At 41.2% G+C, this 23,831-nt stretch overlaps 1 protein-coding gene across 5 annotated transcripts in view; it reads right to left on the reverse strand.

The window, feature by feature from the left end:
- The window catches only part of PRKD3 (protein kinase D3), a 44,553-nt gene that overhangs the window by 20,537 nt on the left and 185 nt on the right, over positions 1-23,831 (reverse strand). For 2 of the 5 annotated variants that reach the window (XR_004166896.2, XM_090135291.1), the window contains exons 1-8: positions 23,352-23,437; positions 19,346-20,383; positions 9,258-9,396; positions 7,455-7,586; positions 6,617-6,774; positions 4,288-4,477; positions 1,482-1,559; positions 147-330 (exon numbers count right to left, since the gene is read on the reverse strand). Coding sequence is in view for 4 of the 5 variants with exons in the window: in XM_090135291.1 (XP_089991417.1) it covers positions 147-330; positions 1,482-1,559; positions 4,288-4,477; positions 6,617-6,774; positions 7,455-7,586; positions 9,258-9,396; positions 19,346-19,636 (1,172 nt within the window). In the remaining variant the exon portion in view is untranslated. Of the gene's footprint in view, positions 1-146; positions 331-1,481; positions 1,560-4,287; positions 4,478-6,616; positions 6,775-7,454; positions 7,587-9,257; positions 9,397-19,345; positions 20,384-22,721; positions 23,140-23,351; positions 23,438-23,696; positions 23,821-23,831 lie in introns of those variants that run through there. The other 3 variants (XM_090135292.1, XM_090135294.1, XM_090135293.1) reach the window with 3 other exon arrangements.

Below are 23,831 nucleotides of genomic sequence, written 5' to 3' on the forward strand. Positions count from 1 at the left end.
TAATTTACTTATGTTTCAGATTTGTGTAAAAAAAGAAAAAACACACAGTTTAAAGCTGGGCTACTCAGAAACACTTTACTTGAAATTTTCCTTTAGAATACTGAGGAAGATACATCCAGAGCACAAAAGCTCACATTATGACTTACCTGATGGTTTTGACAGCTTCTTCATCTTTGTCTGTATCAAGGTCAGATGGATCCATGAAAAAGATTTTGTCTTCAGGAGTTGAGGACTCCTCAGTATCATCCAGACCCCGACTACCATCACTATTCATTTCACTGCTATCAACCTCCATTGGCAGGTCCAAATCCTGGCCTGGGCTAGCAGGTTCTGGGAGCAACACAGGATGCAGATATTATTTTAGAGCATAATTTAAAAAAAAAAAAAGGCAAAAAACTGTTCTCCAGTTCACATTTACACAAATAAACATCATAGTGCAATCAGAATATAAAAAATCCTCAAGATTTTGCTAAATGATTCAGAGTGTGTTAATCAACATTATCAATTTGATTTTGTTTAATACCAAACACAACCAAAACAACACTCATACTGAAAGATTCATAGTAAAATTCTCAAAGGCCTGAACTTGCATTTCACTAAGCAACTCTGCTCCACAAGTGATCAGCCCATCAATATTATTCCTTCTAAAATATAAATGAAAATATAAACATAAAGGTTGAAAGTTATTTTCTGGTTTGCTGGGCTCTCTCCAGTATGTCCATATCTCTTTCGCTGGGGAGCCCAGATGGAGACACTACTTCAGGTGTGGCCTCAACAGGGCTGAGTAGAGGGGAAACACCTCCTTTTCAGCAAAGCACGACTGAAATGACAAAGAGACTGGAGCATCTCTCCTATGAGGAAAGTCTGAGAAGACTAGGATTGTTCAACCTGGAAAGAGAAGGCTCAGGAGGATCTCATTAACGGATAGGAATCAATGCAGGACGGGTACAAAGACGTCAGAGCCAGACTCTTTTCAGTGGTAACCAGTGACATGACTAGAAACAGAGCACCTGAGCCTCTACCTGAATATCAGGGAACACTTTTTAACTGTGAGGGTGTCTGAGCACTGGCACAGGCTGCCCCAGAGAGGTTGTACAGTCTCTGACACTGGAGATACTCAAAGCCATCTGGACACAATCTTAAGCAGCCTGTGCTAGGTGTCCCTGCTCAAGCAATCCCAGCCTTTCTTCACAGAGATGCTCCAATACCCTCATCAACTTCACAGTCTTCAGGTGAACTCTCTCCAGAATGCTCATGCCTCTCTTGTACCATACTTCACTTGCCAACGCTGATGAAGTAAAACTGAAGTCACCAAAATAAATTTCACAGTAAAATCTTAATTCTCAGCAATCTCAAGTGAAGGAACTTAAAGGTAAAATAGAAACATGTAAAACAGTCAAAGTTGAGGACATCTAAAGCTGAAGGATCTTTTCAAGCCTCCAAAGACTTGCCAGTACTTGAAAGCATGTTTCTCATCTTACCTCCATTGAAAACCACCTCTCCAAGACAGTCTTTAGGTACTTTAGATGCACAGCGTTTGTGACAATTGAATCTGCAATCTAAAACAAAAGACAAATAAGCCCGCAATACCAGAATTTTACTCCTACTCAAGTAGATGCATTCTATCACAACTTCCATCACAAGCTTCAGTTCAGATGCATACATTTGCACATATGAGAAGACAGTACTGATGAGATCACCTCCAGAAGGAAATGGACAATCTTGTCCCAATGTCTTATGATCATTTGCCAGACCAGTGCACTATGTCAGCACTTTCCCTTCCTGGACAAAAGTTTTCTAATCTCTGGCTTTCTTTCTAGCTATTTTTTTCTGTTATGATGCAATTTTTCCCATCCTCTAGTCTGCTCCACACCCTTTTTTCCATTGCTATTTGTTTCAAATCTTTAATCTCTATCATTTTTCCCCACCTGCTGCCTAAGATTTGCAGCCATCACAGCACTAGGATCACAATCCTAAACCACAGAGCAAGAATGCTTTGCAGTAAATCTCAAAGTTCAGCTCCCCTGTCATTCAGATCATAGATTTGGCCAGGCAACAATGAAGTTCCATTTCTGCCTGCCCTAATTTCCTTGGACAGCAAGCTAACAGAGTAAGATACATCAAGTCAAATGTGGAGAGAGAACACTAACTTGGATATGTGCCATTTCTGCGTTTGAGTAGGCAGTATTTGATATCCAACAGTCCAGCACACATTAATAGCATTACAGGAATTTCCTTTGTTAGTAGCATCACCATAATTTCCAACCACATATCCGCATCATGAATTTTAAACTCTCTACTGTCCTCACTGCTGTTTTGAAACTGATAATTTAGTCCCTTTCTGCTATCATAGAATCATGGAACAGTTTAGGCTAGAAGGAACTTTAAAGATCATACAGTTCTACCACCCTCACCAGCCACAAGCAGGGACATCTCTCACTAGATCAGTTTGCTCAAAGTCCCATCCAACCTGGTCTTGAGAACTCCCTGGGATGTGGCATCTGTATTAAATCACAGTAACCAAATTACAAAATACAGGATCTAGATCTGACTTGCTAATCAGAAGCTCGTTGTACTTTCCTTTTAAAAACAAAGAAATTATTGTCTTCTCATTTTAAGTAGCTGAGTAGCCAAACCCTGAGGCCAGCTACAGTCCTGTTTAGTTTCCAAGTGCTAAGAGGAAGCATTCAAGAAAACCAACTAACCGTCCTTTCCATAGCAGTGTTTTCAGTCTGTATTATGAAATGTGGTTATTTCACTAGCCTGAAGGGTGCTAGAACAAACAAGATGGTTCAGATCCTACCAGGAAACTACTAAAAAGACTAACTTATTAGGATTGACTCACTCGTAAGGTCCATAAAAACACAATCTCAAACAGTTCCCAGGTCTAGTTCATAGATTAGAGCATTCCATGACACTGTTCCCAAGAGGTAGTTTGCATACAGCCACTGAGGGCTGGGAGGCTAAGAAAATCTGTATGTGAGTACAGGCCACTTTGTCCCAGTTGACTTCATTTATTAATATAGTTATAGCATTAGCCCCAAAGATCAACTCAGAGTTCAAATTCAAGCCTGGAGGAATTAAGAAATCCAAGGCTCTGAGATACTCAGGAATACAAGACTGCTGAAAGACCTCAAGCTTTGGGAATGTGAGCAATAAAAGTCAGTGGAAAACAGTAAAAAAAAATATAGGAAAAAGCAGTATGAAAATGTGTTGGCAGTTTGACATCAATTGCTGATATATATATATATATAGCACCATGCTGCTTAAATGAATCTCTCTTAATATACCTATTTTTCTTCTGTGTTCAAACATAATATTTTTTCCTAAGGTCATTTTCTATATACCTACACACTATTTTCTATGAAGAGTTTCCTGACAATGAAGTGGCAACCCCATTTGTTCAGTTAGATATGCAATCACAACCACTGGGAATGGTCAGTAATTTGAAACTGCAAAACATCTTCTGTAGGCTTCATTATTTATTTATTGCAAGTATACAGGAGAGATGGTGACTGAAAAGTCAAGCAGTTAGGGATGCAGACTTTGAGCAGGCTATAAAAACTGCAAATTAAGAAGTAGTAAAATGGAAAATGGAACTACTCCCCATCAGTAATATTTTTAGTCAGCAGAGAGTTATCACAGATATAAGCCTACAGTTTTTGCTCTAAGTAACCTCTTCCAATGTGTTGATCTTTGGTACTCACCTGTGATAAACTTGTGTGAGAGAAATGAAAAATCCTTACCATACTAACTTTTAGGATTCTCCACTACGGTTTTCTTTCCTGCAACAAAGCTAACAGATCTGTACGATCCAATCATGAAGAGGCAGAAGAAAAGCACAATGCCATAGTTATGTCCTGGGATAGGCATGGAGGAATCTGAGAGCTGAAGTCATGCACATGAACATATGCTCAATAAAAACCACCTGATGGACCTAATCTAGTTCAGGAAAGGTACCATCCTTGTAATTTTTTCCAAAAGATAATAATCACTATCCTGTATTAAAATAATGCAACAAAAGATACTGAAGTCTTTAGTGATGACTGTAGAAGACAGACATTTAACAAAGGGAAGGATTTCCTGTTTTTATTAATAGCTTAGAATTATCATTGAATTATGGTATTTCCATTCCACATGTGACTAGATCTCAGTTTTCATAAAAATATATAAGGCATAGTTTACTACACTGAAAATAGGGGAGCCACAATCCTTTCCAAAAAATGTATTTTTTCATATATTATAACCGCTCTGATTCATATCTGTGGCAGAAAAATAAGTGCATACCTTTACATTGCATTCCTTGACGAAAAAGGCCCTTGAGCAGCCGTTTGCAATACTGGCATATGGTGGGACGAGTATAAGAATGAACAGCAAAGGTGTGGGGAACCTTCACTCTGCAAAGCACCATCTTTTCCATCCAGATGGGACGGCCACTCCAGGAGGGAATCCTTTTACTAGGTTCTGGACAGCAGCGCTAGAATAAAGAAGGTATACACATAGGTCTTGCACCAAAAGAATTCCACCTCATTAAAAAAAAAAAAAAAAAAAAAAAAGATGGAGTAGATAGTGACCAGATGAGAAAGCAAAATTTGGCCATGAGGCCACCAACAATATTAAAAAAAAAAAAAAAAAAAAAAAAAGGACAGAAAAGCCTTGCGAAGTGCAGGAAAGTTTGTATGAGCATTTATTTCCACAGGAACATAACTCCCAAACAAGGTTAAAATTCATTGATGACAGAGTTTTTTTGCTTTTTAGAGCAACCTGGTAAGGTTCACAAATAGCATATATGGATCAGCATATACAGAACCCACGTAGATACTAAAAAGCCACTATTAAGACTCCCCAGAGCCTCCTCTTCTTCGAGGTGAATAGCCTCAGCTCTCTCAGTCTGTCCTTGCAGGGGAGATGTTCCATCCCTTGGATCATTTCTGTGTCCCTCTTCTGGATGCACTCCACCAGGTCTACATCTGTACTCGAAGACTCCACATCTAGACACAGTATTCCAGATGAAGTCTCACCAGCACAGAGCAGAGGGGCAGGATCACCTCCCTTGACCTGCTGGCTATGCTTCTTTTGATGCAGATACAGTTTTCTGGGCTGCAAGTGCACACTGCTGGCTCATGTCCAACTTACCACCCACTAGTACCCTCAAGTCCTTTTTGGCAGGGCTGTGCTCCATCCTTACATCCCCCAGCTTGCACTAACATCAGGGGTTGCTAAGAGCCAGGTGCAGGACCTTGCACTTGGATTTGCTGAACCTCATAAGGTTCACCTGGGCTCGCTGTTCATACTTCCTAGGTCTCTATGAATGGCTTCCTCTCACTCTGGTGTGTTGACTGCACCACTCAGCTCGGTGTCATCCAAAAACTTGCTGAGAGTGCACTCAATCCCACTGCCAATACCACTTATGAAGTTAAATAGCACCAATCCCAGTACTGACCCCTGAGGGACATCACTTGTCACTGATCTCCATCAAGACGTTCAGCCATTGATCACCATTCTCTGGGTACAATCTCACAAAGAGTATCTCATCCACTGATCAGTCCACTCATCAAATCCATACCTTTCCAATTTGGAGAGAAGGATGTTATGTGTGACTGTGTCAAAGGCCTTACTGAAGTCCAGGTAAATGGCATTAGTGGCTCCCCCCTTGTCCACTGATGCAGTTACATCATTACAAAAAGCAACCAGGTTGGTCAGACAGGGCCTGCCCTTGGAAACCAAGCATCCCTATCACCTTCCACTCTTCATATACCTTAGCACAGCTTCCAAGAGGATCTGCTCCATGACCTTCCCCAACACTTAGGTGAGGCTAATATAACTGTAGTTCTCTGGGTCATCCTTTTTACTCTTCTTAAAAATGGGTGCTGTACTGCCTTTTCTCCAGTCACCAAGGACTTCACCTGACCACCATGACGTAATTTAGTTAAGTGGGAAAGACCCCTTTTACCTTTTAGTGAAAGTGGCAATGAAACAGGTGCATCTAATAACAGTCTGCCCTATCTCATGAGTATATCCAATGAACTCCTTGAGGTCCCTTCCAACCTGAGTAATTCTATGATTCTATGACTAACTGTCAGCAATCGGAATACCCCATCATAACAAGTAACTATTATGGGTGATGGTCTTACTGTATGCTATTAATCCCCTGCACCCTTCCTTGGTAAGGTTGGTTTCTTAAGATTTTCTCTGCAGAAAGCTTAACAGTGTACCAGGAACATTCTCACCTCTCCCCACACAAAAGCTTACAATTTGTTCTGATTTAGCCAAACAATTATTCTATACTGATACAGCAATTACAGAATAAATGTGTATTACAAAGGCAACAAGGTATTTTATCATTCCCAAATTCAAGGTTCTCATAGCTCACATAACCACTAGTGACAGAATAAGAACAAAGTAACACACAACGTATCATTTCCTTCCATTTCTCACAATAATAGTAGTCATCTCAGTCTAGGACTCAACAGAGATTTAAAAATGAAGTAAAACCAATCATAGCGGTTAAGTCCAGCTCTCTCATACTCATTCTTAACCACGTACAACACTAGCTACTTCCCCAAAGATAAAAAGTTTTAAAACCAGGAATTGTTTCCCCTTTCACATTACATACCTCTTCAGAAGCAGAGGATGTGTATTCAGCTTGTGCTGGTCTTGGAACTGAAAGCCCTGCTCCTGGTAAAGACACGTTAGACAGACGCCTTTTTCTCACTCCACTACAGTTATTTGGGATCTTGAAGGCACACCGCTTATGGTAGTTTAATCCACAACCTGAAATAAATGATTTTTCAGACAAAAAAAAAATTAAAGTAACAAAAATAGTATCTGTATTTGATAAAGCAGTTGAAAAATGCAATCCAAACGAATGGTAAAGAAACACACTGTTCTGTTAAACTCTCTTATTTCAGTGTTCTTGATGTGATTCACGGAAGCAGCTTTTTTGGCACTGCTGGCTTTATTTATTGATTTCCAGTAAGTGCAGCTCTAGAAACAAGGTATAAGACTCTGAAGCAGCTGATATCCCTTCTCTCTTCTCCTCCCACCAGGAGGCTTTCATCACTCTTTTGCTCTGAAGAACAGGAGCCAAGGAGCAGTGTTGGTACCTGTCAGCAGGCTGCAGAACGTTCTGCAGCCAGCTGGATGAAGGCCATAAGCAATGGGATTTCCCTTCAGGAGTCTCTCCAAAGAATGTGCTCCTTGTGCAAGGAACAAGTTTGTCAGCTAGATATTTATTCTAAGTGAGAAACAAGTACAATTCTTCAATTGTTTGCCCAAGGTCACACACAATTTGCATTAAAGTCAGGATCAGAATTCGGGTTTCCAGATGCAGACTTCCAACACTACTAAACATTACGTGCTTCCATTTTGAAGACGATGCATTTTCCTCTTCCATGCAAATGTGGATGCAAATATCCACAACAAAAATACAACAAAAAAAATCACAGACTTACCTTCACATTTCAGTCCTTGTCGTACCAAACCCCAAAGCATCTCTCCACAGTAGTCACAAAAAGTAGGAGCCTTGTAGGAATGCACATAAAGCGCATGAGGACGAATCTGGAAATCTTCAACTGTAGCCAAAGCTTTTAAAAAATTGCAGAAAGTTATGGTTCTTGTCATAAGATCAACAATATATTATTTCCACATACTCTTGTTAAAAAATGGCAGACTCAAAGAACACTAATGAGCTGTTTACATATCAGTATTATGCTGTACAACATTTAAATACACATTTTGTGTGGAATACTCTATTTTCAGAAAGCTTGTTTATTAAGGAAAAAATCCATCAGACTTTGTAGGCTGACAGCCACAACTAATCAACAGTCTGAGTTGGAATAAAATATGCAATTTTCAGAGTTTGTTGGTTTGGTTTTTTTTTTTTTCCATTTCATGTTTAAAGGGAAACCTCCTTCATTAAGTTAAGAAGGAAAGAAAAAAAAATACAAGCTTTATTAAAATCAGCTTAAAGGTAAATAACTGTTAAAAAGTAAATTTTCAAGCTGTTTAGTAATTTACAAAATTTTCAATCCAAGGTCAGGTTAGATTTTTATCTTCTACAGGACTTTCTCAGTAAAAAGTTATTAGATTGAATTTGTCCAAACAGAACTATGGATAGAGTTTCCATGGAACACTGGAAACTTCACTAGACCTCTTCTGTTTCTTAAACAAGCACTAATACATTTAAAATGAGTTTTTGTCCTCTTTCTCTGGAATGAGAAAAACTGAACTTATGGCAACATTATGTTCCCCTAATGGCTATTATTCTTTGATTACAATATATAATAACACTTAATATTCAGATTTCCATGTCTCAATTTAAAAAATCCTATTGAAAGAGATTTATTTGTCTTCAAAATGCCTCAGATCCTCGTGGTCTGTCTCTATTTATAAGGAAACTGTCAGAAATTGTCATGAAGAGACACACAAAAGTTTCCCCAATGTGCCATTAACCAGAAGCAATGAAAAGTTCAAACCAAGATGATCAATTACTGAACATCCTAAACTTGCCTAAAACAGTGGGTTCTGAATTGCAGCCAAGAAACTCAGCCTTATGACTCTGAAAATCACACTTTATTGACCCAAGTAATAAATCCCAATACAGCCAAGACTTCTGTCTTTCTAGAATGCAGCCTGTCTCACTCCTTAATGCCTTGAAGAACTGCTCAATACTGGTCCAGCTTCTATTTGCAATTTAACTAGCAAGTAGTCTACAGCTGACTTTTACTTGACTTCAATGGAGTATTTCTGAATCATGTACAATCCAGGTTAGTTAGAATACTACATGTCAATACCATTGCTGCTACAGACTTCAAAGAAACTGTTTTTCAAACACTGCAGTAACTTAAGACTGTGTTCTTACAGGTATGATTCAGCAACTGCATTAATATGAAGCTTCTAGCAATACAAACCATCAATGCAAAAGCTACAAACTGAAAAAACTGCTGGATCTAAGCAAAAGAAAACCAACAACACCATTGGAAAAGCAAATCTTGAATACTACCTGTATTTCACCTTCTACAATTAATAAACTCAAAGAAGATTAAAACACGACAATAAAACAACAACGAAACTTAGTACTGATGCATCAGTACCACTCAGATTTTCCTGGAAATCATCACCCCAAAACACTGACCCTGTGTGAGACTACTTAATCAAAACAGTTCAAGTCAAGCATGATACTAATAATCCATAAGGGCCCATTTTCTTATAAGTAATTGAATAAAATACTGTTCCACTGTTAGAATGATACCTACCAGAGAGAACAACCTCAACAAGATCACCCTCATGTATCTCTTCTGCTGATGTAATCCGTTGCAAAATATTATCTGAGTTCAGGTCATGCCGGAAGAGGAGAATTTTGTCATACATGCCAAAGAAACCACACTCTGGGAACTGTAACAAAAAGTAAACTCCAAATTAACAAATGATTTTTGCTAATCCTATTCACAAACTGAACTTCTTTTTCTTTTTAATAATAGCTACAGAACTTCTGTGTTTTAAGTGTCCTAAGGAGGGGCGGGGAGAAAAAAGAAAAAAAAAAAAGCCTGATCTGCTTGACTTATTTTTGAGGAAATTAAGCATTTGGGGTTTTTCTTTGGGTTTTTAATCTCTGACATGCGTAATCAGTCTGGCCAACCTGAAAACCAACACAGATCTTTAACTCGGCTTATCACCACCTACAAGCCTCACTTTGCAGACATTCTGAGCAGCCAGGCAGTCTGCTCCAGACACCCCAGGAGCACCTGCCACATTTCCTTAGAGAGGCAAGCAAAAAAGTCTCCATGATGGCATTCCACAGCAGATTAGATTTGCAGATGCATGAACTAAATTCATCCCAGTGACAGAGAGTAATATTCCAAATTTGTATAGGAAACAGATATGGTCCCACCCTGGAGGTGTTCAGGGCCAGGCTGGATGAGGCTTTGAGCAATCTGGTCTAGTGGGAGATGTCCTTCCTACAGCAAGAGGGTTGAAACTAGATGATCCTAAAAGTTTCTTCCAACCCCAACTATTCTATGACTCTAAATAGTACATAGCATGCTATATTTTCAGGACATTTCACTGAATATAGTTTTCTTATTCTGTATTTGCTCCACTCTCTAAAATACTGGTGAATGTTATTAGCTTATTAAAATGAACAGTTTAAAAATTAACAGACAGTTCACAGAGAAAAGGGGAAGGAGTAGACCCTGGAGAGCAATGAGTATCAATCAATCAGCTTCTTCAGCCCTTTTATTTAATGCAGAACTCAATCAAACCCAAGGTGTGAATAAACACACAGGAGTGCTTGACAGATGACAGGAAGTGTGGGAAAAAGCATGGAATAGCATATGACAAACTTTCGATTGATTAGATAGCAAACAGACTACAGTTTGGTAATTTAGAGCTTGCATATCAGTAACAGGGCCTAAACTGCACGAAACCTGTGGTGTATCAATTGTCTTTAGCTAAAGTAGCCAAAGATTTGTTTCTACCAAATCAAACACATAATGAAGGTATCCGTCCTGCCCATTGTTTTCACACTCCCTTCCCACTCAGAGAGAAAATAATTTCCTCTTTCCGGCAGCAGTTTCATCCAAAATATTAAAGTGGCCCTCTCTGTTTTGGTGTGCACGTCCTGTACGTTTATAAACTTTCACAATAGGCTTCTGTGGGATGCAGAGGCCTTGAGGGGCTATTTTTCATTCCTCACAGAAGGTAAAAGGGTTGCTCACTGTCCAACTACTGCCTGGACTCCGATGGCCCCTTATACCAAATCACAACAGATTTTCCTCCAGTCCCACATATTTGTGAATCTGGCCCTTCCTTCTGTAAGGCTACAAAGCCTTCCGTGTTCAATTACTAAGGAAGTATGTTATATTTACAGAATTTGAATATATGCTCTGAGGTATTACTCCTCGATCTCATACGTACTGTTCAGCCATGAATCACATTTAATGTTAGCATCAATAACAGAAAGTTAACACATCCATGCTGCATTCAGTTTTATTCCTCAAGACAACTTCTAATTACAGCATATCAACTGCATCACCTTGCTGACTAACAACTACAACAAAAGGGAGAGAAAGCACAGACAGAAGCTATCAGCCTGCAGATAAATGTGATACTTCTTACTCACACTGGCAGTCAACTTCAGCTGTCAGGAGGGACAACTGATGATTTAGAGGTGGTCTGAACAATTGCCTCTTTGTTCTCAGTTCACAAACTCACCTACAAACCACAAATGTTATGGACCATCTATGATATTTCACAAATTTAAGACCCTTCCTGCTGAGAAAGATACATCTCTTCTTTTCATTCCTCAAGCCCATAAATCTATCATGCAGCTGCCAGAGCATCCCTACACACTGGGTGTAGGGTATCCCACTCCAGTAACTAGAGATCACAATCACATACAAAAAAGCATTTCTTGTGTAAGCTACAGATGGATAATCAAATCCTCTTTGTGACAGAAAGTGTAATTATTAAAAACACAATTTACTGTTACATTCCTTCAAAAGCAGCATCAACATTAATTCCAAATTTTGTAAACAACACTGTAGCACCTGTAGCTAAGGTCTGGGTTTCATGTAAATTGCACACTTAAACTCAGTTTATTTTTATGGAATAAAAGCACTGTAAGAGAAAAAGCAAAATCATCCACTAAACACTGCTAGAACAGTTGGCAACAACATTCTCAAACATTCTCTACATTAATTAAATTGACCTTTTGAGCTGTTTGTTGGGAGTGCTTATGATACTGTGGCTACATGTTTTACTGCCCTCATCTCTCAAAAAAGAGTACACCTACACATGGATGAAATGACTTGTCTGCTTTCACAACCATAATATTGAACCCCATAAAAGATAATACCTCTATTTACAAACACCATCCTGGTAAACAGCAGAATTACAATCCCAGGCCAAAACAAGACTAGCAGAATTCTGTGCTAACAGGTATTGCAAGTTGTCTGCATACAGCTACTGCAGATGCATGTGACAGACTTCATTCAGAACACATTTCTATACATTTTGTACAGCCAAATTGTTGGAATACCTCCGTATCCATATCGCCAGCAAATAGAAAGACCAGAGTGAGTGAAACCAAGCACCAACAACTAGAGTGGGACTGCAGCCTCAGCAGCTTATGTATTTTAGGTGCCAGCAACTGGGGAAACTGGGATCCAGCAGACACTGCTTGGCAGTGCACCTGAGCCCAGCATGTTTATATGCATACAATGCCACTACCAGAGCTTCATCCTGAACTGCCAGAGGGAGCAGGATGAGGCAGTTAGTACTGCTTGTGCACCCACAAGTGCTTAGTGCAGAAACACAGCTGTGCCTGTGGCACCCCTGTGCTTGTGCCAACTGGGAACACACAGCATTGCTACTGCCTGGGCCTGCAGCTGTCTGCAGGCTGCCGGATTCAGTCCTCCCTAACCACACCTTTCACGTCTGATAAACAAGTCCTGCCCTTCCCTTGCATTCCCCTGTAAGAAAAGAACAGACCCTAAAGCACAGAGCCCCTGAGCATTCCCTTCCATATGCCTGAGCTCAGACCACACTTATCAGACCGCACACAGGCCCGCATGCCCCAGGCTGGCTGCCCTCTGCACAGCCGGCCCCGAGCAGCACAGGTGGCCCACCATAGCCCACCTAACATGCTTGGCTTGGCTTTGGGGCTCCTGGCAGGCCTGCAGTGCCTTGCTCTGCTTCCCAGCACCATCAGGAATACAGCATTCCCTGCTGGCACCTCAGCCAGGATGTGTGTGGACTGCTGGCCAAGAACAACCTCATCAATTAACACGGGGATTTTTTTGTTGAGGTGTTTCTTCCCCCCTCAAGTATATCTCTTAACAGAATGTTTACACAACCTTAAACTATACTCAAGATGCACACTACTGAATTTTTCTCTCTTGTAGCACAGCACAGCTTTTATAGCTGTCCTTACGCTCAATTACGTGAAGCTGTTAAGGAGGAACACTATCAAGCTCCTTTGATGCGTTAAGAGCTCATAACGTAAACTTGAAGACAAAACTCAAAGCAGAATTTTTTTTAAAGCCTGTTTTATTTTACAGGATTATGTAGCTATTACTTTCCTGCCTAAAAGCCCAAACCATCTGCACAGTCACTCAGAAAACAAACTGCTAATCCCAATATCACTGTGTTTCCTAAAAGCAAAAGGGAGACTGTTCCCAGTGCTAGCAGTTCCAAAAGAGCATCTAACTACAGGAAATCACTTGCAGGAAGTCTACATATGCAATGGGCTGTGCCAAGTTCATCTCTGGTACACGAATATTAACGTGCATGAAGAATATATGTGGTCCTTTGTACTGGGGCAGTACTAGCACAGTTATCACTACTGCATTATTAGGGCTATGCTGGGAAAAACGACTGGCATCACTCGAATGCTTAAAGTAAGTATTACAACACGTCTAGTTTTAATTGATAGCGCATTACACCGTTCCTTTTCCCCAGACGAATGCAACATACAACGGCCAGTATTGCTGGAGCAAAACACAACTGGGTTTCTTTCTATCTTGGCAGTAACTGAAAAATCCTTCTAGTTCAAGTTCCAGGACTTACTTTACGAAGTTCTGGACCAGTTGCCAAAAATTCACACTGGGGAAAAGCGTAGGCGGATATTGTTTCAAGATCCAGTATCTCATGACCCATCATAACTCAAAACAAATGCTTCAAATCACTGGAAGTTAATCCCCAAGTCTAATGGTGCAAAACATCCATTACCTTGGAAAGTCTCTTCGTTCACTGAAATCACTCTCATCCATTCTCCTGCATGCTTATGCAGCTATCCACTCCCACTCTAAAATCGTGTGCCAAATCACATTATCACACAGAGAACTAGGCTTTAAGCATGGTGCATGAGATACTTCCCTCTCCGGATGCCTCAGTACAGACACACTTGGACTACTGCTTGGCTAGGTTTTCCAGCACAGAAACCTATTAACACACTGCAGATGCTCCACTGCCCCGCACATATTTCATCTCCGTGCCCCCAACCCCCCCCCTCGCCCCTTCCATCTTATTGAAGGCCTGTTTGCTTCTTGTGCCCCAGCTCTCTAACTCCGCTGCCTTATTTAGCTCCTACAAGGAAAGCAGATGGCAAGTCAAGAAGGCAGACCTACAGGGAAAAACATTCAAATACCGCTCATGAGTACAAAGCATGGTTTGGATTAATTTTAGAGCCACTCAAAAATAAGCACAGTGAACCATTACAATATTAATTCGGAGGTGCAAAAAAAAAAAAAAAAGTGGTTGCAGTATCACTACCTTCTTAGTACATCAAATTACTAAAAATGGATCTCTATAACTCTGAGAGAAATGTCGATCAATTGTAACATGATCCTTGCAATGGGATTCTTTTACTTCTCAGTATTTTATTAGTAAAACATCTGTTAACAGTTTAGAAATCATTTTAAGCTTCAAGTCAACACCTCTGCCACAAACGGGTTAGATAGTTCCCCACTATTACGACAGTGTCCAAACCTTCAGAAGACATCTCATAGTCATTCCACATGTTTTGGTCTTTTCACAACATTTTTTACCCTCTTCAGCAGCCATTAAAGAAGAACTATCTATCTAAACCACTGCAGTTCAGTTTCATTAAAACTGAAGTTCTTTGGTATACAAATAATACAAGCTAACTGTTAATTGTCACTTGGTTAGAAAAGACTACAGCATTATTTGTATGTTTTACACGTCAGGCTCTTTTTCCTCTCATTTTCAAAGCAAAACGTTTGGACACATCTCAGCTTTTGTCCCCTTCCCCCAAGTGTAGTTCATCTTCAAAGAAAACTGGCTTCTTTTCCAAAGAATCCACAGACTTCAGTCGTAACTCAATTATCAAAAATGAAATCTCACTTAGACTAATTAAAATGAGAGGCAGAACAATCAAGAAAGCATAGACATACATACTAACGATCACATGCAACTCAGTTGGTTTAAATTTTCAACCAAGGAATACCAGGACCTAGACACTTACAAATGCAGTTGAAGTACAAAACCACAAAAGTAGTAGAAAGACTCTCAGACATTTGTAACATGCAGAATTTAGCTCCTTTTGAATGCAACTGTACTTGCTGTGACTGTGTTCTCCACACCTTACACAATTTAGAGCACTGATTAAGTAAATGAGTACATGCTAAACACTGTAAGTAGCTATTAACAATTCAAAACCTGAATTTAGGCAAGGGAAAATGACATATTGCAGCACTAAATAATGAGGAAATTAACACTAATAATAAGAAAGCATTGATAAGAAGAAATTTAATGTAACCAATGTCACCTTAAGACTGTAGAGAAAGAGAAAGATGACAAAAAAAAAAACTTGATAAGTGGAAAAGATTAAAGTACAAAGAAACATGATGAAAGCTAGAAATCCAGGTAGTCATAAGAATACAAAAACAAATTTGATGCTGTGAAACAGAAAATTACTTACGTATTTGAAAAAGTGATCAAGTTGGGATGACTGAAAATTAGGACAACAAAAATGTTATTCACAGCAATTCAAAGACACCAAATATAGAAGTAACAGGAATTGAGATAAAAGCAACAGATGCAAAATATGCATTTCAAACATCTATATTAGCAAAGGAGAGAATCTTGAGGCCACTACAAAGATAAAAGTGAAAAAAACATATGGAAGAGATGGTTTGATGATAGCAGAATTGCAAACATTATTAGTGGAGATGATTTAAGAACAATCTGAAACAGAGAGACCATAGAAGAAAAAATTACTCTTGGAGGTGAACTCAGAAAGATAAGATCCAACACAGGCACAAAAAATACAAGGCGGGATCAAATTCAGTATGAAAAAGATAAAAGACAAGAAACAAGGGTAGCAAGCATGAATGGAAAACTAGAAATATAAAGGCAGAGAAAGATAAGCAAAAGAGTGACAAAGTAAATTTGGGTTGGCTTTGGTTTTATTTTTAACTTTTGAGTTAGGAAGTATAGCCACAAGATGTTATGAAAATACAGAGGGAGGTTTATTAATCAGTAGGACAGAAGAAGTGCCCCCCCTTGACTGTAAGAGGGTGCAGTGAAGTGGAAAAAAAGAAAAACTAGATTGGAAGATTAGAAACAGATTGTAGAGGTTGGCAGCGTATCAGCACTCAAGTCAAAGGGAAGGCAACGGTTAGAAAGAGCGATGACAATTTTGTGCAAACACCCTAAGATAGGAGAACAAGTGGCCTACTTCAGAGCAAAACGTAGCAAGGCCATTGGAAGAAAGGTATGTAAAAGAGGATGCTGCATATGACCGCGGATGAAAAGTGTGAAGTATAGGTTAATCGACAAAAAGGGTAGATAAGAGAAGTTTCAAAGTCGCAAAAGTAAAGACATGTTTAAGAAAAACTTGCCTTGCAAATACTCAAGCTACTAAAGTAATAACGGAACAATAAAATGTTTTTCATTTACAGTTTTTACTTTAACTAGGAGAAATAAATAAACTGGAATAAAGCACTTATAACACCATATGCTGTCTTACATAATTCTCAGCTTGCAGACAGCGGTGCATCACCACATGTAAGCTTCTAGTTTTAGACTAGCAAGCAGCATGCTCTGCTTCTTCATATCCGGAACAAACAGTGTTTAAACGCAAGAATGAGAACTTGTCTCTGTAACACTTTATCACGGTGCAAGGACAAATTCTGCCCATCTATAACTTCTACAGACGGCTCTCTGCTTTTAAACACACTTTCTATTCCCATCTGTTCTTGCTTTGGTTCTTCTTCAGACTCTCTCTGACAACTGTACGTCTGGTACTTCAATATACAGCAATCCACATAAGGAATGAACAGAAAAGATGGATTAAGACTATGATTAATAATCTTCTGAAGCACCCCTATTGTGTTTAAAGCCAGGCTTTGCTGAGGACTTCTTTTAAGCATTCCAATATGCAACATCATTAACTTAGCAATCCTCAAATTCAACTTGAAAAAGTAGTTTTGCTCCTCTCCTGATGTTTAGGCCATATTTAACAGAGCTGTGAGACACATCAAATCTTTGCATTGCTCATCACTCTCTCCTGCAAATACATGCCTGCTGCTTCTTTAGTTTCAGTTCTGCTGATGCTACTTTTAAGCACTCTTCTGCAAACACTGAACAAGCTGCACAGAACAGCAGCATCTGAAACAGGAAGCACAACTGATCATCACCAACACAGAAAGATAGGCAAGACAGAAAACACTGTGAAAATGCATTAGGTAAACACAGCGCTTAGTTCCTAACCAAACTGCTCCCTCAAATAAGCTTTGTTCAAGATAGGCAGAGAAATACGAGTCTGAGATATGATTTAAATGAGTAAGGAAACTTCTGTTTAATCCTAGTAGAGTAAGATACCATTCAAATAAGAAGACAAGCTATGAACAATTCCAAATATAAAAATTCTTTTTCATTAAAGAAGTGCAGCAGTAAATTGCAGGCTAATTGCAGAATTATCACAAGAACAAACTACAGTATCCTAAAGCTGATAACCAGGAATTGGTCAAGAAAAGACAGTAAAAGCTAGCTGCAAAATGCCAGAGCAAAGGGAAGCTTTAACACCACTGAATTTCAAAGGCATGCCCAACAGCTTCACAGACAGCCATATGCAAAGAAGAAAAACACTGTTTACAACTTTTTACACAAATCAGGGATTTTTATATTAGCACTAACACATTCAATATGCTTGCAACAGCCACCAGATCTATGAATAAAATGCAGGCAGGATATATTACTGTCAGACAGAGGGTGGAGGGAGGATATTGCCACTTGTGCTCTGGGTGCAGAGCAACTCATGAAAGATGAATCCACTGTACATTTCCTGATGAGTTTGCTGCTTGCAAGCAGGCACTCATTGAGTACTGGTAGCATCAGCTGCAGAGCATGCACTAAAACAAAGCCAGATGGGAAAAGGCAAACTCTGATCCCAAAATCTTTACCAGTTTTGCAGTAGATTAGGCTCAGCATGTAATAAGCTCCTTAAGCCATACCAAGAAATTGAGCTAGAGAACTGAAAGGAAAAGTAAGTGTGAATGTATTTGTTTTTATCTTTCTTCAAGAGAGAAGACAGGATATATGCACACACAAGAAGGAGTTACAAGAAAGAAAAAGGCCCTAAAATGGCTGCAAAAATTGCACCTAGCGCACATAGTACAGGGGAAAAAAAAAATAAAGAAGAAAAAAAAAAGTTGACCCACATAACTTGTCTGTTTAGAAAGGCACTAACATGATGAAGCACATTGTGGTAAGCCATAAAATTATTATGAAATCAACTTGCCTGCCAACTAATTTGTAAACATTTGGAAGATGCAATGGATTGTGAGATGGGGAAAAAGATATGCGAGTATATGCAAACAAGAGTTCATATAATATTTGCATTCAGTTTCTCTCAAATTATTAATGGAAAAACAACTACCTAATAAGACTAATCAACAAAAGATGCCAACCATTACAATGAAAGACATGGAGAAAGCAATTCCCTACAAAATAACCTACCCTCAACTTCCTTTAGGGACAAAAGCAATTATTTCATAATTAACTGCATGAAATAATGTTACCTGTTTCTCAGGTTGGTTAGTAGTATCAAACCTGCCTAACGTAAATAAGGATAAAACCTGGATATAAAATGATATCAACGTTATTTCATTCTCAGAGAGACAGAATTTTGCAACAGCCTGGCCAATATTTCAAAAGTATGATAAGATTTCTTTTTTTTTTTTGGTCAACCATCTCTTAACAGGCATTATGTTAACAGACTTCTCATAAAAGAGCAGAGCACGTATTTGGTATAAGGAAGAACGATGCCAGGGCAGTGTAAGCTGTTCAGTGGGTTTTTTTGTTTGTTGTTTTCTGGGGGGGGTTGTTTGTTTTTTTAATTACCAACTAGAAACAACAACAACAAAAGCTAGCATCACGCAAGTCTGCAGGCTCACAGTGCATTTCTGTAGCCACAATTGGTCCTCTGATTACAGCTGGCTATACTGTACCAAGAATGCCTAATAACAGCAGTAGGAAAGACAAACTTTAGTAAAAACCTGATGACAGAGTTAGTGAAACTGATGACAGTCACTGAAAGCAAAAAACACATTCACCATACTGTGAAAACCAATCCTTGAAAGGAGTATACAACTATGCTTCTTTTATCGGATTTCACAAGCAAGAATGCAACAGAAAGGTTTACTCTGTTCAAATTGAAAGCTTCTATCCTGGGAGTCAGCTACATCTCTTTGTGTGCAACTGCAGACATCTACCAGGGATCTTTGTATCAGACCCGCCGTGCATTTCACACTGATATTCCTAGCAGTTTGTTAGAAAACAACCACTGCCATCAGCAGAATGTGGTGCTGTTATATCATACCTTCTGGTAAACTATAGAGCACACGAGGTCTTTAACAGCAGAGAGGGACAGGTCCTGAGCTTCAATGGTGACAGTCTCCCGCGTGAGACCAATCTGCAGAAGGAATGAGACCCCATGCATAGAGCCCCGGGAGTTGGTGAGGCTCTGTGTGCTGAAACTGCCATTGGAGAGGCGGCTGGAGAGTCCCGACAGGGGACTCGAAGACAAACTTGGGGTTTGTGGTGCAGCAGCATGACATGTGGGCGGGGAAAACTTCTGTAAGGATGGGGGAGAAGAGTCGTTTGCTGACATCTGACTTGATTTAAACTGCCGAGATCTCCCTAGTAGTCAAATTCTAAGAAAAATGTGGTCAGTTCTTGGTTTGAAATTAAAACAAGGATAATCTAACCTTCCCTTTCTTCGTTCAGTAAAATGCCCCTGACCAGTAAAACTTGTTCATCTTCCCTTTCATTATGTGCAAGCCAGAAGCTGGAAGTTGCTTCAATTTAAAGGTTCTCTTTCCACAGATCAGCCACAATCAGCTGATCAGAAGCAGACTGCTTTCCTTTAGCACCAGGTCCAGACAACAGGGGCTTACATAAAGGCTGCAGAGAAATACACCAGCTCTGTTGTTTTATACTTGTCCTTCATTTTTGTGTTAAAAATAAAAAGTAAAAAAAAAGCTGGAAACGCAGATGGAAATAAATGTTGGTCATTCATTAACAGCGTTCTCTCTCATCTAACCCCACAGCCTGTATGCTAAATGCAAATCCATCTTCATGCAGATAGTCCTTTAGAATGAAAAAAAGAAAAAGAGAAGGGTATCCTTAGGCAACAACAGAAGTCCACGTGTCTGACAAATCTCCTCCTTCTTCAGAAGATGTCTGAATTCACAGGACGTGGTCAACTCGGAGACCAGCAAAGGTATCCAACTTCATCTTCATAAAATATTTTAGCTCATGAAACACAGGAGCAGAATTTCTGAAGACACAAACACATTAAATGTAATCTCTAAATTCACCCAGATAACCTCCAGCATTTTGAAACGCTGCACTCTGCCTGTGGGGAAAAAGATACAGTTATTTCACATAAAATGCAGACAGTTGCTTTGCCATTAACTCAACTCTGCTTTCAAGCAGAAGAATCACTGATTCCATTTGCTCAAATACAGGGTAAATTAGTAACATTTTCTACTTAAAACTTGATTTCAAGTCTTTTTATACTGTGTGATATGCAAAACAAACCAGATTTCATGCTGTCCAATACATTGCTACATCTTTTAATAAACAGCAATTTAAAACCATAGAATGGTTTGGGTTGGAAGGACTTTTAAAATCACTTAGTTCCAGCCCCCCTGCTATAGGCAGGGACACCTCCCTCTAGTCCAGGTTGCTCACAGCCCCATCCAGTCTGCTCTTGAATGCTTCCAGGAAAGGGGCATCCACAACCTCTCTGGGCAACCTGTTCCAGTGTCTCATCACTCTCACAGGAATAAAGAATTTATTCCTAATATCTAGTCTAAATCTACCCTCTTTCAGCTTAAAACCATTTCCCCTTGTCGTATCACTACATGCCCTTATAAAAAGTCCCTCCCCAGCTTTTCTGTAGGCCCCTTCAGGTACTGAAATTTAGCAGAGCAGAAAAGAACTAAATAAAAAAAGAAGGGGGATGGGGAGAGTAAACCAAAGCTCTGCTCTGTAGCATATGCAGAGCCGCTGGTAGGTAGGAAAGCAAATTTGTTAAATGCATAGAAACATCCAAAAAATGTAATGCCAAGGCTCCGAAAACCTGTATGTAGAATGTACTCAGGATACATTCTTATACTTCTATTCAAAACAACTTCAAAACATCCTACACAAACTCTAACTACAGGAGAATTTGCATAGTACGCAATAGAACATCAGTTCATTTGAAAAATAACACTTAATGCCTACATGTGTGATTACAATGGAATTCTGCCACAACCTTTTAAAGTCAATCACTTTATGACTGAATCCTGGATTTTTGTGATTTTTCATGACCACAGACAGCAACTACTCGCTACAGGACGCTGTACCATCTGATTCAGCGCTTTGAGCACTGGCAAGTCCAGTGCTAAAACATCTGCATGCAACCATATCTGGACCCAAGCAGATCTCCTGTATTACAGAATGAAGTGAGTCACATTTGCACTTCAATACATCTGGCAGTGCATTGATTTTTAGCTATAGGATCAACTATTTAAACACCATCATATTTACCCTTTAGTGCGAGGTCATGTTAGATGTTTCTAACTACTCTCTGTTCTCAATTATTTTTGCAGAGTTGAGTCAAAACAGGTTAATTAACCAGGACTGTGAATCACACTTATTAACTTTATTCTAGCCAAATGTGACCGAGATGCTTGAAAGTAAGCAGCCTCAGATTGCCCATGCAACGTCTTCAAGAGAAAAAATTATCTGTATATGGTCCAAATACATAGACATTATGTAGCACTCAGTTTTTAAAGAAGCACAGAACCATATGGGACTCAAAAATTAGTAAGCTTAGATATTTTTCATTCCCTCAAGTACAAAAACTAATTAACAAAAATAAATAAATCAGAGACATTTTTACTAGAATTAAATGAAATTTTTGAATAGGAGTGCCAGTTTATCACATGCAATATAAACTATCTCAGAAGGAAAACCAACTTTTTACACAGGGTGATAGCGATAGGACGAGAGGAAATGGTTTTAAACTAGACGAGGGGAGATTTAGTAATTAGATGTCGGACAGAAATTGTTCACTTAGAGGTTGGTGAGGCCCTGGCACAGCTGCCCAGAGAAGCTGTGGGTACCCCATCCCTGGAGGTGTTCAAGGCTGGCTTGGATGGGGCTTTGGGCAGCTGGTGGGGGGCAGCCCTGCCCATGGCTCGGGGTGGGGCTGGCTGGGCCATGAGGCTCCTTCCTACTGCAACTATTCTGTGGTTCTATTCTCACTAGACTTATGGCTGATAACTGGTAAAGGACTTCATTCAACAGATGATGTACTCCTCCTATTCACCAACATAACAGCTCAACAACTCACTGCCTCTGCTTTCTAATAGGTGCGTAAGGAAGCAGGGCTACACAAACTGCCGTACTGGAAGGAGACGATGATCAAAATTCCTAATGGGGCTACAAAAGAGAGAATAAATTGCTACCTTTTGGATTTCCAGCACAGGTATCTACAAAGTAAGACCTACAAACACCTGGGAGCTGCTGGACTGTTGGCAAAAACACCTGAAAGGGCCACTTCTGCCCTACGGAGTACGCTAACTAGGGTACCCACGAAGGACATAAACAGGAAGAGAATAAGGGCAGCAGCTGTAACACCGAAGTGCTTTTCTCAACAAAGCAGCTTCACAAGCCTTCAGTTTTGCTTGAAGATGACTTACTTTTGTGTTCGCAGACACCAAAGACAGAAAACGCCAAGCCTTAGGGGTAGAACCGAAAACGAGCAATGGCTAACCAACATCATAGGAAACGGGAAAGCTGTACGACGTGAGAGGATCTGCTCTGGGAAATCAGTGCAAACGCGCAGCCAAAGCTCAGCTATACCTGCCTCGCTGGAACGCTACCTATATTTACCACAAGCGCGATGCATTTGCACGCACAAAGCCCTTCCACACGGCGCTCACTGGCGCTAAGCCTGTCACGGAGCTCATTCCGCTACCGCACAGGACGGGATGGATCCTTCGAAGGAAGGAAACCCGCAGGCGCTGCCCGCTCGGTAGAAGCGAAGCACGGAGCCGCTCCGGGACGCCAACGCAGACGCGTTCCGCAGCGCACCGACAGGGCGCCGCGCGATCCGCCGCTCGGAGATGATGCGGCCTCGACCCCGCACGCGGCGCCGTCCCGCCTGGGGCCGCCCGCAGCCCCCGGGCAGGGCCGTGCCGGCGGCGGCGCCGCTCCCGCGGCGACAGGAACTTTCCGAGTCCGCCTCCGCCCTTCCCCGGCACGGCGGCCCCGCTCCCGGCTTCCCCGCCCGCCCGCTGCTCCCGGCGCCTCGCGCCCCCCGCCCTCACCTGCCGCGCCGCCGCACGCCGCCCGCCCGAGGGCCGCAGCCGCCCCGCGCGCATCTCCCCCGCCGCGCAGCCCCGCGGCTCCCCGCACGCACCAGAGCCGCCCGGGCCGGGCTGCGGCGCGGGGGCTGCCGGGAGCTGTAGTCCCGCGACCCCGCCGCGGTCCGGGGCGCCGCGAGGAGGCGAACTACAGCCCCCGGCGCGCCCCCCGACGGCGGGGCGCAGCCGGCGAGACGGCGCGTGCGCGCTCCTGCCCGACGGAGTTTCCGTTACTTTCCTCGCCCGTGGCGGTGGCAGCCCGGAGTCGCTAACGGGACGGCTCGCCCCCCGCGCCTCGCCTCGCCTCACCTCCGCAGCCCCCTCGGCTCCCGCCGTGCCGGAGTACGGCCCCGCGCCGTCCGGCCCCCGTGGCGTTCTCACGGCTCCTCCCGCCGCAGCTCGAGCTGCGCCCCGCGCCTCCCTCCCGCGGTCCGCCCCCCCCCC

The sequence above is a fragment of the Phasianus colchicus genome, chromosome 2 (genome assembly GCF_987193195.1).
Source record: "Phasianus colchicus chromosome 2, bPhaCol1.hap1.1, whole genome shotgun sequence".
Taxonomy (NCBI): Eukaryota; Metazoa; Chordata; class Aves; order Galliformes; family Phasianidae; genus Phasianus; species Phasianus colchicus.